The sequence below is a fragment of the Gorilla gorilla genome, chromosome 19 (assembly GCF_029281585.2).
Source record: "Gorilla gorilla gorilla isolate KB3781 chromosome 19, NHGRI_mGorGor1-v2.1_pri, whole genome shotgun sequence".
NCBI classification, from domain to species: Eukaryota; Metazoa; Chordata; class Mammalia; order Primates; family Hominidae; genus Gorilla; species Gorilla gorilla.
Genome location: NC_073243.2, coordinates 54,284,233 through 54,300,063, shown reverse-complemented (window position 1 = coordinate 54,300,063; position 15,831 = coordinate 54,284,233). Strand labels below are relative to the sequence as shown.

Genomic DNA, 15,831 nt, shown 5'->3' with positions numbered 1-15,831 from the left:
CCGTCCCTGTAAGAGCATCTTAATGCCTCAGGCTAAGTCCCATGTCAGAGTCAGGGCTTAGCTAACTTAACAGGTGGGAAGCTAACTTAACTCACGGCATGTTTACAAGTGTGATAACATTTATAAATTCTAAAATAATAAAGCTAATTGTATTAGTCTGTTCTCACACTTCTAATAAAGACATACTTGAGACTAGGTAATTAATAAAGGAAAGAGGTTTAATGGACTCACAGTTCCACATTGCTGGGGAAGCTTCACAATCATGGTGGAAGGCAAAAGGTACGTCTTACTTGGCAGCAGGCAAGAGAGAAGGAGAACCAAGTGAAAGGGGAAACCCCTTATAAAACCATCAGATCGGCCAGGTATGGTGGCTCCTGCCTGTAATCCCAGCACTTTGGGAGGCCGAGGCAGGTGGATCACCTGAGGTCAGGAGTTCGAGACCAACCTGACCAACATGGAGAAACCCTGTCTCTACTAAAACTACAAAATTAGCCTGGCGTGGTGGCACATGCCTGTAATCCCACCTACTCAGGAGGCTGAGGCAGGAGAATCACTTGAACCTGGAAGGTGGAGGTTGCAGTGAGCTGAGATCGCACCATTGCACTCCAGCCTGGGTAACAAGAGTGAAACTCCATCGCAAAAAACAAACAAACAAAAAACAAAAAAACACCATCAGATCGCGTGAGACTTATTCATTACCACGAGAACAGTTTGGGGGAATTGCCCCCATGATTCAATTATCTCCCACTAAGTCCCTCCCACAACACGTGGGAATTATGAGAATATAATTCAAGATGAGGTTTGGGTGGGGACACAGCCAAATCATATCACTAATGAACCCACTTAATTAAATATTCTTCAATTTTGTGATTTTCTTTTCTTGGTTATTTGCCATCAATTGTTTTCTTCAGGTCAAGCATATTTTTGTAGGTCCCCAGAAAAACTCACTGGCCTGGGAGCCTGCCTCTCTGTTGCCAGGTGGATAGAATATCTCTGGCTAAGTGTTGTAATGAAAATGCCCTGCTGGCGTCTAATTGGAGACCATTGCCGGGTGGTCCCAGGTGGAGGGCATAGGGTTGGGGTCAGCTTGGGCTGTGGGTGGAGAGGCAGGAAGTCACCTGCAGGCTGACAGGACCCAGCCATCGTTTCTCCTCGTCCATATTTCCCAGTACAGCTGGTCCCAGACTGGGTGTTAAACGTGAAGCATTAACAGGTAGTCCTGATGGGCCTTTCTGGAGTTTGCTAAACTGAGGTCTGGTGAGTGAGTCTGACGCTTTGGGTGGTTCTGTGTGCAACTATCACCTGGACCCTCCTGTGAACACTGTCACCGCAGATAAGGACCACGCCCAAAGTGTCCCAATTCTGAATGCTGTATTTGTACAGGGATGGGGTTAGGAATGGAACCTTAGGTTAAGTCCCCCCAAAGCAAATCCTGAGACAAACATCCAGGTGTAACTAATTCATCCAGGGCACATTCCCAAGAGAAACTGGTGAGCGAGTGAGGGAGGCTTGAGAGGAGGGGAAGACGCCAGGGCAGGGTGGGATTTCAGGCAGAGCCCTGCAGGTCAGCGCCAGTCTCATCCCCAGATGATGCTGGAGGTAAGTGACTCAGTCCTTGGCGCGTGTCCTCCCCAGGCAAGGGGCCTGGGCTATCACACTCCTAAGCTCCTCAGTCTACTAACAGCTGTCCCCACAGGGTATGAAACCTCCAGGCACATTTGACTGTGTGCTTGGAGGCCAGGAGTCAGGCTCCGGTAGCCTGAGGGAAGCTGTGGAAAGATAACTGCAGGTGCCCGCAGTGGAAAGCAAAGCCCAGGGAAGCTGGTGGAGATGGGGGCAGATCCTGTTGCCAGATTTGGCAATACAAAATGCAGAGCACGTATTTACATAACACACACCAGGTACTGTCCTGTGTGTTTTTCAAAGACTATCTCGTCTAATCCCAGCCTGGCCAGCTCTGGAGTGGGTGCTCCCCTAGTTGTTTTTGTTTGTTTGTTTGTTTGTTTGTTTGTTTGTTTGTTTTTGAGACAGAGTTTTGCTCTTGTTGCCCAGGCTGGAGTGCAGTGGCGCAATCTCGGCTCACCACAACGTCCACCTCCCAGGTTCAAGTGATTCTCCTGCTTCAGCCTCCCGAGTAGCTGGGATTACAGGCATGCGCCACCACACCTGGCTCATTTTGTATTTTTAGTAGAGACAGGGTTTTTCCATGTTGGTCAGGCTGGTCTCGAACTCCTGACCTCAGGTGATCCGCCCGCTTCAGCCTCCCAAAGTGCTGGGATTACAGGCGTGAGCCACCGTGCCCAGCCCAGTGCGCCCCTATTTTGAAGGTAGAATGTAGTCGTTTGAAGCAGGAGCACTGGGGTCAGACTGAATTTTAAGCCCCAGCGTTGCTCCCTGCTCCTCTGTTGCCTTCCACGAGTTCCTCAACCTCTCTAAGCCTCAGTTGCTTTATCTGTAAAATGGGTGAAATAGTATCACCACAACAACTGGGGCAGTGAAACGAAGCAGTGATTCTACCACTTCATTCTACCACTGTTTGCTGCACATAGTGCTTGGCACATAGTAAGCGCGGGGTGAGTAACAGTGGGGCTTGTTGTCATCATTACAGATGAGGTAACTGAGGTGAGGAAAGCCCATGCTGTTTCTAAAGGGTGGCTTTGCATTGGTTTTCATTTCTGTGTGGGGCCAGGGGAGGGGTGGACTCTGGGGAGGTGTGAACCTGGCTGTGAGTGCATAGGGCAAGAGTCCCCTATTTTCCAGCCCCCTCTCAGGGTCTCCTTCCTGATACTGTCCACAAACAAGAAGGGGTCCGCCCAGTCTGAAGGACCCCAGAACCTCACGGCAGGCCTGGGGAGGCTAGGCGGCGATGCTGAAATAAAGGAGGAGGCAAGGAGGAGAAGCCGGGCAGGGGATTGTCTAGAATTGTCCAAAAAGAGGAAACGAGCTATTTCTCAGCTCTTTGCCTTTAGTGCTTGCCTGGAGATGCCATTGTTAGGGTCCCAGGCCAGTTCCACAATCTAGAAACCCTCCCTCCCCACATTTCATAGACATAGCCATAGTCGTGGCATGGACACTGCATGAGCCCCTGCAAGCAACGCACAGGCCTCCTCAGGAGGGGAGGTGCCACCTGGTTTCTGGAGCCTCAGGCCTCCCTCACCCTCCGCAGGATGCTTCTCCTTGGACATGATGTTCCCAGGCTTGGAAGCAGCTACCCTTCCTTCACCTCACAGGCTCATTGCCCCTCTCTTTCCCTGGAGCCTCCAGCTAACCAGTCGCCACGTCTGGCCGCACTGCTCCTGAGCTGGCTTTGCTTTCCTATTTTTCTCCTGGCCTCAGCCCCCTTCAGACTTCACCCTGATGAGAAAAGTGCTCCTGAGTAGTGTCCTGTCTCAGGCTTACCCTCTCCTGTCCATTCCTCAAGTAGGTGTTACAATAATCTCAAAGACAAGAAAGAACTAGAATAGTCCCCATCTCATGGGATGAATGACGGAAAGCCCAGCTCCCCAGCTGGCGGCATCATCACCAAGCAGGGCCTGGACCGGGGTGAGTCTAGGGCTCCCAACAGAAGGAGGTGCTCACTTTCGGGGTCATGCAAGGGCACCAAGTACCTCCCATGACTGTGTGCCCTGGGTACCTCTCTTATCTCACCCACTGTGTTTCTTACTCGTCTCTCTGCTACGGGAGGCCCTTTGACATCACCAGATCGTGACCTTTTGTTTACCATGGAATCAGTAGAAAATCTGACACCTGCAGAATTATCTGCACGAAGAAAGCCTCCTTGTTTGGAAATGGGGCTGGCTTACATTCACACATGACTCTATTGGAGAAGACAGAAACCTGTTTGATGTTGCCTTAAATGTAGTAAAAATGTTGTGGTTGGACTGGCACAGTGGCTCACAACTGTAATCTCAGCACTTGGGGAGGCCAAGGCAGGAGCATCACTTGAGGCCAGGATGTTGAGGCTAGCCTGGGCAACATAGTGACACTCCGTCTCTACAAAACTTTTTTAAAAAAATTAGCCAGGTCTGGTGGCACACGTCTGTAGTCCCAGTTGCTTTGGGGGCTGTGGCAGGAGGATTGCTCCAGCCCACGAATTCGAGGTTGCAGTTACCTAAGAGCGCATAACTGCACTCCAGCCTGGGCCACAGCATGAGATTGTGTTTCAAAAGCACGGTGGTGATTAGACGTCTCTTTTGAACCTGCCTCAATTAAGGTCGGAGGTGTATGATTAGGTGCCACCTTGGGCATTCCTTTCTGTCCTGGGAGTAGAAAAAGTGTAAGATTACCTCCCCACGAGCACTTGAGCATGGGTTGTAGATAAATCCATCTGTGTCCCTGCTGGGGCTGATGGAGATATGAGGACTGAGGGGTCCTCCTTGCTTGAAGTCATATCTTTGGCAAAGGGCTGGAAAGAGGGCAGGGAATATCTAGATGTTGCTCAGAGGGGTCAACAAAAATTCTTCCAGCCAGTCCTGAAATACAAGTCTCATTGTAACAATAAGAATTATAGTTTAGTCTGACCCAGAGAACTGAGGCAACATTGATTTGAAAACAGTTTGCGCACACTGCTGGCTCTCCTGGTCACCAGCTCATGCCTGCACAAAATTCTACGGAAGATGCTTTTCCTCCAGGAAGGCATCCCGATGAGCACAGCTTTTTGCCTGAACATAAAATGTTTTCTGAAAAATCTTTCCCCATAAAAGAGGGTGTGCTTTAGTAAAGTACTTACAAAGTTTCTCATATCACAGTTTCTCTCTTCTTATTTATTTATTTATTATTTTTCTGAGACAGATTCTCGCTCTGTCACCCAGGCTGGAGTGCAGTGGCATGACCTTGGCTCACTGCAGCCTCCGCCTCCCGGGTTCAAGTGATCCTCCTGCCTCAGGCACCCGAGTAGCTGGGATTACAGGCACCCACCACCATGCCAGGCTAATTCTTGTATTTTTAGTAGAGACAGGGTTTCACCATGTTGGCCAGGCTGGTCTCAAATTCCTGACCTCAAGTGATCTGCCCACTTCGGCCTCTGAAAGTGCTGGGATTACAGGCGTGAGCCTCTGTGCCTGGCCTCTCTTCGTTATTTAAACACAAAAATTCTGTTTGCAAAAGACCCATTCACCAAAATGACCTCATCCAATGTTAATTTTTAATTTTGAGAATCACATGGAGATCACCAGAAGGAACTGGCATAAAAGGAGACAAGGGATTTAGTCATTATTCCTGGGATATGATCTTCTCAATATTAACTAGGTTAGATTTCAGTATAAAGTTTTTTAAAGACCATTTTAAAAAGAAAATGGTAACAGGTTACATTACTGGGATGGGGGGAAAGTCTCTTAAGATAAAAGTGGATACTTAAGGCTTGAATACTGTTTTCCATGACAGCATTGTCTGCTGTCTCTCACACAACTAGATGGAAATGTTAGGAACGAGCTCCCAAAACCTGTGCCTATATTCACAAAGGGGATCTGGTAATGATGAGGAAGGACCTCAGTGTCCAATTGCAAGTGAAGAGTTGCATGGAACTATCTTCATAAAGTACGAGTGAAAAAAATCAATTCTATATTTCTGCATTGTTCCACATCATCTTATTTAAAATATGGATCATAGGCAGACATCTGACTATTTAATCAACATCTGTAAAGCTTACACAGTTAAGCTGTCCAAAAACTTTTCTTGGGATCTTCTCATTGAGGAGTTGGGGGATTGTTTTATACTGGGAGCTGCCTGGTGTTTGGCCAGGGGTTAGTCGTAGCCTGGTTTGTATGGCCTGAGCCTACTTGCACTTTCTGATGTGTTCTTAAGGCGGAGCCTGATCCTGGTTCACTCCGTCTTCCTCACTAGACAGTAACTTCCCAAAGGGCAGGGCTGTCCTTTCATAACCCACAAACCCAGCGTTTCTCCTATGCTGTTGGAAAGTTTGCTGGCCCCTCTTCTCTGGACCTCATTTTCCTCGTCCAGGATGAGGAGTTTGGATAAAATGATTTAATAAGGATCCATCTGACTTTAATTTTCTCTAAATTTTTGCTTTTGGATTGAGTATATATTTTGCTTCAAATGAAAGCTCTTGCCAAGGCACGGTGGTTCAGGGCTGTAATCACAGCACTTTGGAAGGCCAAGGATGGAAGATAGCTTGAAGCCAGGCATTTGAGACCAGCCTGGGCAACAAAGTGAGCCTGTGTCTACAAAAAAGAAAAAAGAAAAATTAGCCGGGCATGGCAGTGCTGCCTGTAGTCTGAGCTACTTGAGAGGCTGAGGTGGGAGGATTGCTTGAGCCTGGGCAACAGAGCAAGACTCTCTCTCTCTTGGTGGGGGGGAAGCTCTTGCCTGTAGCCAGGGTGGGATGGGAATCAGGAAATGATCCCAGGTTTGAGGTGCGAAGGAGGCAGATTCCTGACTGCCCATGGCACTGTGCGACTCTGGATTAGAAGAAACCTGAGACACATTTTAAACATTTTTTAAAATTAAAAATAACCTGTTTATTCACCCACTTACCTGTTCATATAAGCAAGCTCTGCCAAACACCGAGCACTATGCTGGGCCAGGAGAGGACTGAGCCGGGGCCCTCTCTCCAGAGGCCCAGCAGTAGGTGCCAGGATATAGAAGGCCCTTAACTCAGGGGGAAGGAGAGAGAAGAATGGAAGATTTCCCTGAAGAGGGTATCTATTTGAGTTGATTTTTGGTGAACCAGTAAGAATCTCCCAGCTTAACAGGGACTGGGGACTGGAGAACATTCTAGGGGAGGAAGTCATGTGCATGGGCTAGGTTAGAAGAAACTAAGTATGTTCTGGAAACTATAAAGTGTGCAGCTGGGGGGTTGGAAAGGTCCAGCGAGGCCCCAAAAGGACAGAAAGCAAATGTGGGGAATGAGGTCAACACAGCGGGGCAGCAGCAGGCAGCCCCTCCGGGAGTGGCAGGAGATGGAGAGGAGCAGCTGGCGGCACCGTGAAGGTGAGGCAGGCTGGAACGGGTGCTCGCGCTAGGCAGCGGGCCCAGGGGTCTGTGGACAGAACCACCTGGGGTAGGACCGTGGTCTGAGCACCCAGGAAAAGCCCCTGCCAGAGACCCTCCTGTCACTAGTTGCCATGGGCTAGATTCCACCATTAGAGGAGTCTTTCTTTGGCCAAAAGAATGAGACTCCAGGGATCGTGTGAGGGTGCATTCTCAGGAAAGTGGGACACATTGACCTCTTTTGTAGGGGTTGCTCTATAGGGTCAGAGCAAATGTATGTGCTAGTAGGGGTGGGGAGCCAGCCTCGGAGTAAGCCTTGAGGGCATAAGGAGAAGCACTGCTCTGGGCTCGAGGCTCAGTTAGGACACTTCAAGGTAGGCAATTGCAGGGGGCTGCTTGAGGGCACAAGGTGCCCCATATTCACAAACAAGGGTGGTGGGGAGGGAGATGAGGGGAAGAGAAACTCAGAAGAGTTTGAAGGGCCTGGGAAGCAGGTGTGCATTCTCCTTAAGCTAGCCTGGGCATGACGTCATCAAGAATTTTGCTTAAGTGGTTGGGTACAATTGGTGTACACATCAAAGAATGCGGACTTTGGATCAGGTTGGAGTTGGAACTCCACTGTTTGTCAACCACATGACCCTGGGCAAGTTATTCAACCTCTTGGAGCCTGCATTTGTAAGTGGTGCTGGTATTTACCTCATAAGTTTCTAGGATTTCATAACCCACAGTAAACACTTCATAGATGGCATATATTTGCTCACCTTTGGACACCCTGCTCCAGCATGTGGCCCCCAGCAGGTGATCAGAAAGGTCTGCCGGTTCATTTGAAGAGGAGCGGCCCCTCACTCCCAGCAGCAATATCTAGTGTCGATTCTGACTGTGGCAGTTAAGAGTTTCTTGGAGGTCCTTTCCTAGGCACTGATGCTGGCTGGGTAGCCCTGGTGTTCATATGTCTGGATTGAACAACTGGCAAAATCCACACTGACTTTGACCTGAAGAGTGGCTGACTTTTCATTCTCGGAACGCTTATGCAGAATTATGATTTCTATTGTCAGAATCTCAGTGCCTTTTTATTTAAATATTCCCCTTCATGCCATTCCTTTAAAAGCATTATCCCTCTCATAAAGCTTATAGAGCCTATTTCCAAGAATTTTCTATAAATTCATTTAAAAGCTATCATTAGTCAACAGGCTGCTTCTGACTACAGGCAAGACTGCAGGGAAAACCCTTTCCTACAGGGACGGGACCCAGATGTATACTTAATAGTTGTGTCTTGGACCTGTTACTAAGTGAAGATTGTTCTAGGAAAGTAGGACTTGACTGAGGTATTAGATTTCTAATCAACAGGCTGGTCTCATTTAGAGTTTGAACCAGCACTCTGGGGGAGAAACCACTTGTGGCCGTTGAATTACTCTGGCTAGCCTGTCTCAGAAGGACCATCCACAGCCAGGGCTAATGAGACAGTTGAAGAGAGAGAAATACTTTACCTGAGGGGTTTTTTTTTTTTTTTTTGGCTTTTATTTTTGTGTGTGTGGATTACCACCATATAGCTCACCATGTTATCCCAGAAAGACTACAAAATTTCATACAGAATGCAGAGATGTTTAAATAAAAAGCCATTTAAGTGAGGGGATAATTCTCACTAAAAAAAGCTCAAAAATAAGAAATGACAATTCTAGATAAACTTTTTTGACATGTAAAATGACATAACCATAGTCACAGGGAATAAAGAATCAGGTTTGAATGTCCACAGGTTTCTAAAACTAAGCTCTGGCTTCATATCTGTTGAAAATCTTTAGCGGTTGGGGAAAATAGCTATATTTAAAAATAAATATTGAATTTTGAGTTGGAAGGTACATTTTCCTCCCTCGATGGAGACAGAACTTTTCAGCTATGGAGAACCCAAGCAGCCTTTCCATGATCTTACTAAGTTGTCCAAGAGCCAACCCCAATCAGCAGCAACAGGACTCGAGCTGTTCACCCTGATTTCGAGTTGGCTGAGCTTCCTGCTGCTTTCACACATTCTTCTTTTTCTACCTCAGTTCCTCTTTGCTTGTATTCTGTTCACTCCATTAACTTGCCCAAGCACTGGACTTAAGTATGGAAGAGCCTATACGCAGTTGTAATATATTTCGTATTTTGAAAGTGTAGAAGTTTGTATTAATTTAAAAAGAAAAGGCTTAAATGGAAAGTTAAGCAATCCTGAACAAGAAAACTCTTTCACTGCCTTTGGGCTAGGGAAAGAGTATGCTCTCAAGGAGTCACATAATCTTTTCCAAAGCAGGATGGACTGTATCTATCATACAAATTAGGATAAGATGAGCCACCACACCTTAAAGAAATCGGGCGTGAGCCTATACAAGCCATAACCAAATAGAAGATTTTAAACAAAGGAGCACATAGCCCAAAGCTGACATGTTATTTCTATAAACTCTGGTATATATGTGAAGGAGTTACTGTTGGCTGGCTTGTGGGTTGACTCACTACATTTTTTTAGACAAAATCACAATGTGAAGGCACATTAATAGTTGAGATTGTCTTTTCCTTCCAGGTGGACTTGCTGACTGATTAGTTTCATATACTACTTAGTAACCTCAAGAAGTAGCAGGAGGATGCCATGTATCAATCTTCTTCAAGTCTCACTGCAACAAGGATGGAGACTCCAGCAGAGTGTGGGGTGGGCACAGACAGGCCACAAGATGGCGCAGCACCTCCATACTTGGGCTCTTGACAACCAAGTAGGTTTTTTGGTTTTTTTTGATGTCCACTAGGAGGGAGGATGCTACGATTTCAGACCTCAGCTATTAAATAGTAAATCTGGAAAACTAGTGGATAAATCTGCCATCTCCATTCTATGTTATTAAGGCCAAGATAGTGTACTGGTTTTCTTTTAAATCACATTCCATTATGTCATTTAAAATGTCACAACACCCACATGAAGCATCTCATTTACACTAAGATGCTTATTTACCTAACACCACTAATGATAAATGCTACAAATATGCATAGTCAGATGATAGTAACCACATACAGAAAAAAAATTTGAACAAGTATTTATTTCTTAAAATTTACTTAAGGGATTAGAGCTAATATATAATAGAACATTTAATATAACATTTGGAGTTATGTCAACATAAAAATAGCTGTGGTTACAATTAGCACATGCAATTCACTGCAAGGTAAAAATACATGCTATACTCTAGACAAGCCTTCCAAATGAAGTTAGAGTAGATGGGGTAAAAGAGCAAGTGAACATGAAAGGATTGCACTTAGAAGAAAGTGGGACATAGCTAGGATATAAAAGAAACATACCTAATGCTAGTCACTGCATTGTCCTACTAGCAAATTGCACATTTATTTTTAGAGTATATTCAATACACATATATATTGAGACTAGAGAATTTTCAAATATCTACCTTTGAAATATCCCTTTGTTTCTAACACATCACATTATGGTATTAATGTAACAGCACTTAAAACCTGTAGTTATCATTCAAAGCTTGTGTTCAAGAGATAAAAGAACATCGTTCAGACAAAGCTTGTGTTCAAGAGATAAAAAAAACATCTATCACTATCGGCCTTAAATGCATCTCATCACACGATCCATCAACTTTAATGAAATGGGTAATGAAGTTAAACTAACCAGTTTGTACAAACTATTGACTGAGAAAAAGCCCTTAAAAATTTAGGAACAAATGAGCAACAGAAGAGCTCACCCTGAGCTGCCAAACTTTTAATTTTTAATGCAATGTATATGAGAATATCATGCTAATGCACATACTAGTAGCATGTATGATGGAAAAAAATAGATTAATGCAAAAGATAATACGCTTGGCTTTGTAAAGTTTTGTTTTGACTTACATCGTCTGAATTCTGTTTATCGAGTCTGAAAAGGAACTGCTGCCAAGGACCAGTCCAAAGAATTAGGCTGTAAGACTGCTAGTTCATACCTTCTTTGAAATCAATGACAATGTCCAATTTTAGGCTAATCCTAAAACACCTGCCATTTTATGACTCCATATTCTTTTAATTTACAGAAAAGTACAAACTTTTTAGAAAGTAATCTTATCAGCACAATATAACAATACCTATAATAGAAAGCTATCCCAGTAAATTTTTTTTGAACAATTGAACTTTTGTCTTATGTAGCTTATAACTTTGTTATTTTATTCATCTCAACAAAATAAAACTTTATTGAAACAAAACTGTATGGTTTAGGAATATGCTCTTAATAACAACTGAGCAAAATTAGAATGATGTGGACTATAACAGAATGAAGGAAGATCTCTCCTGCTTGATGTACTTGGTCAATATATGTTAGTAAACAGAAATATTTTAGGGAATTCTATGATTATTCTACTTCTACATTTACATGTCATGGTTTTAACTAGTTAAATGGGTAGAAAAGACAGCTTTAATAATTGATTTCTATTTCTCAAACTAGATGCTCTACTTTAAATATGAGCTTTAATAAATGTTTTGTAACATTTTAAAGTTGTAACATTTCTAAGTATACTCCACTAACTTCACAATAAGAGCTAGGGTCACTGGATGACTTCATGTGGTAAAATCCCTCATCAAGGAATAAGGCTGAAATTTAAATGAACAATTAGGTAGAGAAGAGGTATGAACACAGAACATGTGAATGAAATTTGTTTTTTTTCCTTGCTGCTGTTCCCGAGTGCCGACTGATCCATAGTAAAAAAGGACAAGATTAAAATTTTAGGTTTTAATGGTACAAAGTGTGAAGTTTTATAGTTTTCTAATAATTATTCAGTATTATCCCTTTCAGAGATGAGGGTAGGATACCACAGACATCAGTAACTGACAAGTTATAATATCAACACATGTAACATTTGGGTCATTATTTTATAACCCTAAAGGGAGCAACTGCAGGTGCAGAAGCAGTGAGTGAACTAGTTTTGTCCAGACAAGGTTTTCTGATGTGCTATTACTTTAAACACCACTTTTGGACACTAAAGATTTAAAGTGATAAAGCCACTAACTTTATTAGACTAGTTTTTACATAAATAACCAGATTTCTTTGCCTACCTAAAGTACAATTTACATGCATCAACACATAGATTATTCTAAGACATGCTTGGGAAAGTAATTTTGAATGTAAAAAGTTTTATAATTTATTTTCTCCTTAGGGCAGATGTACATTACATATGAGTGCTCAAATATATGTTCATTTCCAGAATGAATTTTTGCACAGTAATCATATATCCATTTAGTATGTATAAAGTGTTCTTGGGGATGGGGGTATATTCACTCACTGTACCATGTTTTATACAGGCTTCAACATGCAAATTTGTTTATATCATGGCCTTCAATGATCCTCCATTCTCATTCCTGTAGATTAAGAGTTCACATTGTATATCTGACCCTGAAATGTACAAACTTCACACTACAACATTCTTCATGACACTATCTGTTATGAGGAAAGTTGCAGCTAAACATTAGTTATGTGACTTAAATTTTGAGAAAATGGAAAATGTAATAGGTATAAATTTCCTGACACATACAGCAAGACAAATCCAGCCCAGCCTTTGATGATCAACTTAAAAGCTGGAGATGTCATTATCTTGTTGTGTAAATTTGGGTCTATCCCTACCTTTACTTCTCTGTGCCTGATTTTCCTCATCTACTTTGAATTCGTCATTCTATTAATCTACTTTTGCCTGAAGTGGGAAACTGAATATATCAGAATAAAACATCTATTTTTTTCATAAAGAAGATCATATATGTGAAAGAACTTTGAAAGGATGAGGCATTATATAAATGCAAGAATATAAAAGATAAACAGGAAGTCTAATGTGAACAATATTCTGAGAGTAAAAAGTGTAATTATATTTCAATTGCAAATGTATACCAAGTTTTCTTAGCTTTCTATTCTCCAATAACCTCTAGAAACTATTCTAAGCATGCCTGGTTTCTGTAACTTACTTAAATATGGCATAAAAACCTGTTTCCTTTGAATTCACTTGATAGCAGTAGTCAATTACTAATAACGCTTGCTAATTTCCTCTTACTTTCTAAGAAAGCCCCTATATTTAGCATCTGCCTCCATATCACATGTGGTGGTTAGGGGACAGCATAAGTACACTAGCGGCTTTAGCACTAAACTCGAGGCCTGGGTCACTTCTCCCTTGAAGAAAAAAGGTTTTAAAAATTCCTAAATCACAATGTAGAACTAAGTTCCACCCTACCTCAGAACTGCAGATATTAAAATACCATCATCTCTTTATTAAGTGTCTCTACAATAATGATATTTGCTAAGAACAAGATGTACATTTTTTGGGGTTCTGTTTTGTTTTGGTAAATATTGCCCAAGTTGTCTTAGTTTGCCTCAAACATTTACTAAAAATAAAAAAATTTAAATCTTTGCCTACTTAAAAATAAAAAAAAATACTCAAAACAAATTTAAGCTGAAGATATATACTGTATAAAGTGTTCATCTACCCAATACTCTGAAGTCTTAAGAAAAGTCAATGATATGTGTGTGTATATATATATATATATAAGCAATTTAAGCCTTTTAAAATGCCAATTTTTTAGATGCTTTATGGTTTTTTTTCCCCTTTACTACTACTTCCTGTTTTCCCCTTTACTACTACAATTTAAGCCTTTAAAAATGGCAATTTTTTAGATGCTTGAGATAGTTTGGGGGATCCCTAGCTCGTATCATGGCACTCTGCTGAGTTTGTGAAATGCATCTTCAAAGAGGTTGTCAATAATACGCAAATTTTTGAAAACTAGTGAGATTACTAATTATTGATGAATAAAAAATGAGTACTTTTAATCTGCCAAGTTAAAGCTCTAGAATTCCTTTTCTCCAGTAATAACTCGCAGCATCACTACCAATGGAAGAGACCTAAGGAATACTGTGTACACTGATATACACGAGGCTGCTCCTCATTTTTTTGTCAGATTACAAAAGCTAGGCTCATGTAGTTATGGCCTATGGACCTCTTTTTAAGTTATTTTAGCAGAAGTAGATGGTCTACACCTTGCTCCTCTTTTATATTAAGTATCCCTAAGCCACTCTGATAACTATTCTAATCAAAATCAGTATAGCTGTGCTCACTAAGCATATCACTGCTTATTATTTAAATACCTTCTGTTTTCTATGTAGCAAAACAAAAAGTTTTATAAATTTCAGATAAGCTTTCTGTTTTTCTTCAGTGCAAACATCCTGAAACAGCACAAAATCATTCAGCTAGTCTGAGGATAAAGTCTGTTTATGTAGTGCTTAAAGTAGAATCCCAGATATTCTGGAATGGAAATAGCTCATGTGAAACTTCAGTTCATTTTTGTCCTTAAGGGCAAATGATCATCTTCAGAGAGTGAAGACTTTTTAAAATCTGAATTCACAGATAAAATCATTTTAGCTTTACTTTATAGGTACTGCTGAAGTTGTAGCAGGAACTACTAGTCCTTCACTGAGGCATGTAGCCGCCTTGCCGTACAGTCTGTGGTAAGTAACTTTTAGGCATTCCTTCATCAGTCGCAGCCTCCATGCCAACTGTTTCAAATCTTTCTACTTGTCCCTCAGTACCTGGACCAAAAGCATCTGCTGCAGAAACTTCCTGAAACATTTTCATTTGCCCAGATCCACAGGATTGTGAAATATGATCTGAAATCTGCTGTTTAAGTCTAACAAAATCTTCCTCATTGACAGATGAAACTTGCTTTGACCTTTCAAAATGTGAAATATCTGGACTGGATTCATGCTGACTGCAGTTCTGTTTGAAGTACTGTTGCCTGGGCAAAATACCATCACCGCCATCTACATGATCTACTAATTGCAGATCTTCTGGCCGCTCCTCTGAATCTAACAAGGGCTGGGTAGACTCAGATCTTGAGAAGACTTGGACTGACGGAACTTGGTGTCTGTAGCCACTGTGTACCACAGTAGAATACTGGACAGTGCTCGAAGTGTTTTGTGAAGATTCATTTTCATCACTGCTAGAAATGCTTGGCCTAGAAGATGACATGCATGAAGACCCCCCAATACCACTGCTGTGTCCTTCAGTATTAATTTTTTCCTTTTTGAACAGGTCCAATGATTTCAGATCTTCTGGAAAAGGCTTTTTGTCATTTGCTTCTATTTCCACAACACTTACATCAGTGAAATTGCCATCTGAATACATTTGATCTTTTGAATTAAAATTGTGCTAAGGAAGAGAAAAAATTGTATATGGCAAGTATTAGTTAAAGCCACAGAGCTAATGCATCTCTGAAACTTCCCAGTAACTCTCAGTGGTACAGAAATAACCTGTATTATGTCACTAAGTCACTGTCAACTACCCAAAATGCAGATACTACAAAATGAGTCTAAGTAGTCTAAATCAATATTGTTGGTGTTACATTTTGATAAGCTAATGGTCTACAAGTAGTATTTAATATTTCATGCCTAGACTAGGCATCCTAGGATTAACTGGACAGAAAACTAGAAAACATTAAGGAAAATCAAACCTGAATGACAGAGATTTTGTAGAATATAAAAATACATAACACATTTTAATCTGTTAATATAAAATTTAAGGACTACCGGAGGATAATAAATATAAATGAGTTCCCCTTTGGGGCATATTTAAAATTCAGAGTTTAGAGTAGGTTCCCAGAGATCATTTCATCAGTGCTAAAATGATAAACTGTTGAACTTGGTTTTAATACTCAACCCAAAATGCTTGAGGTAGTTACCATCACATAGCAGTTTCAGCACCTCAAGTTTTCAGTTTGCAAGTTCAACCAAACATCTGTAATGTGTACTAAACAATTTAAAATATCAGAAAAAATATACTATGATGGTGATAAACCCCTAAAATATGTCATACATATTAAATTTTGATTAAAATTTTGTTATGTACTGTTTTA

The 15,831-nt window shown here is 41.9% G+C and overlaps 1 protein-coding gene across 3 annotated transcripts in view; it reads right to left on the bottom strand.

Moving 5' to 3' along the window:
* Positions 1–9,985: 9,985 nt before the first annotated feature.
* The window catches only part of IL6ST (interleukin 6 cytokine family signal transducer), a 58,835-nt gene continuing 52,989 nt past the window's right edge, over positions 9,986–15,831 (bottom strand). For all 3 annotated transcript variants that reach the window (XM_031003279.3, XM_031003278.3, XM_031003280.3), the window contains one exon: positions 9,986–15,128. In XM_031003279.3, coding sequence (XP_030859139.1) covers positions 14,391–15,128 — 738 coding nt within the window. In that variant the 3' untranslated portion in view covers positions 9,986–14,390. The remainder of the gene's footprint in view (positions 15,129–15,831) is intronic.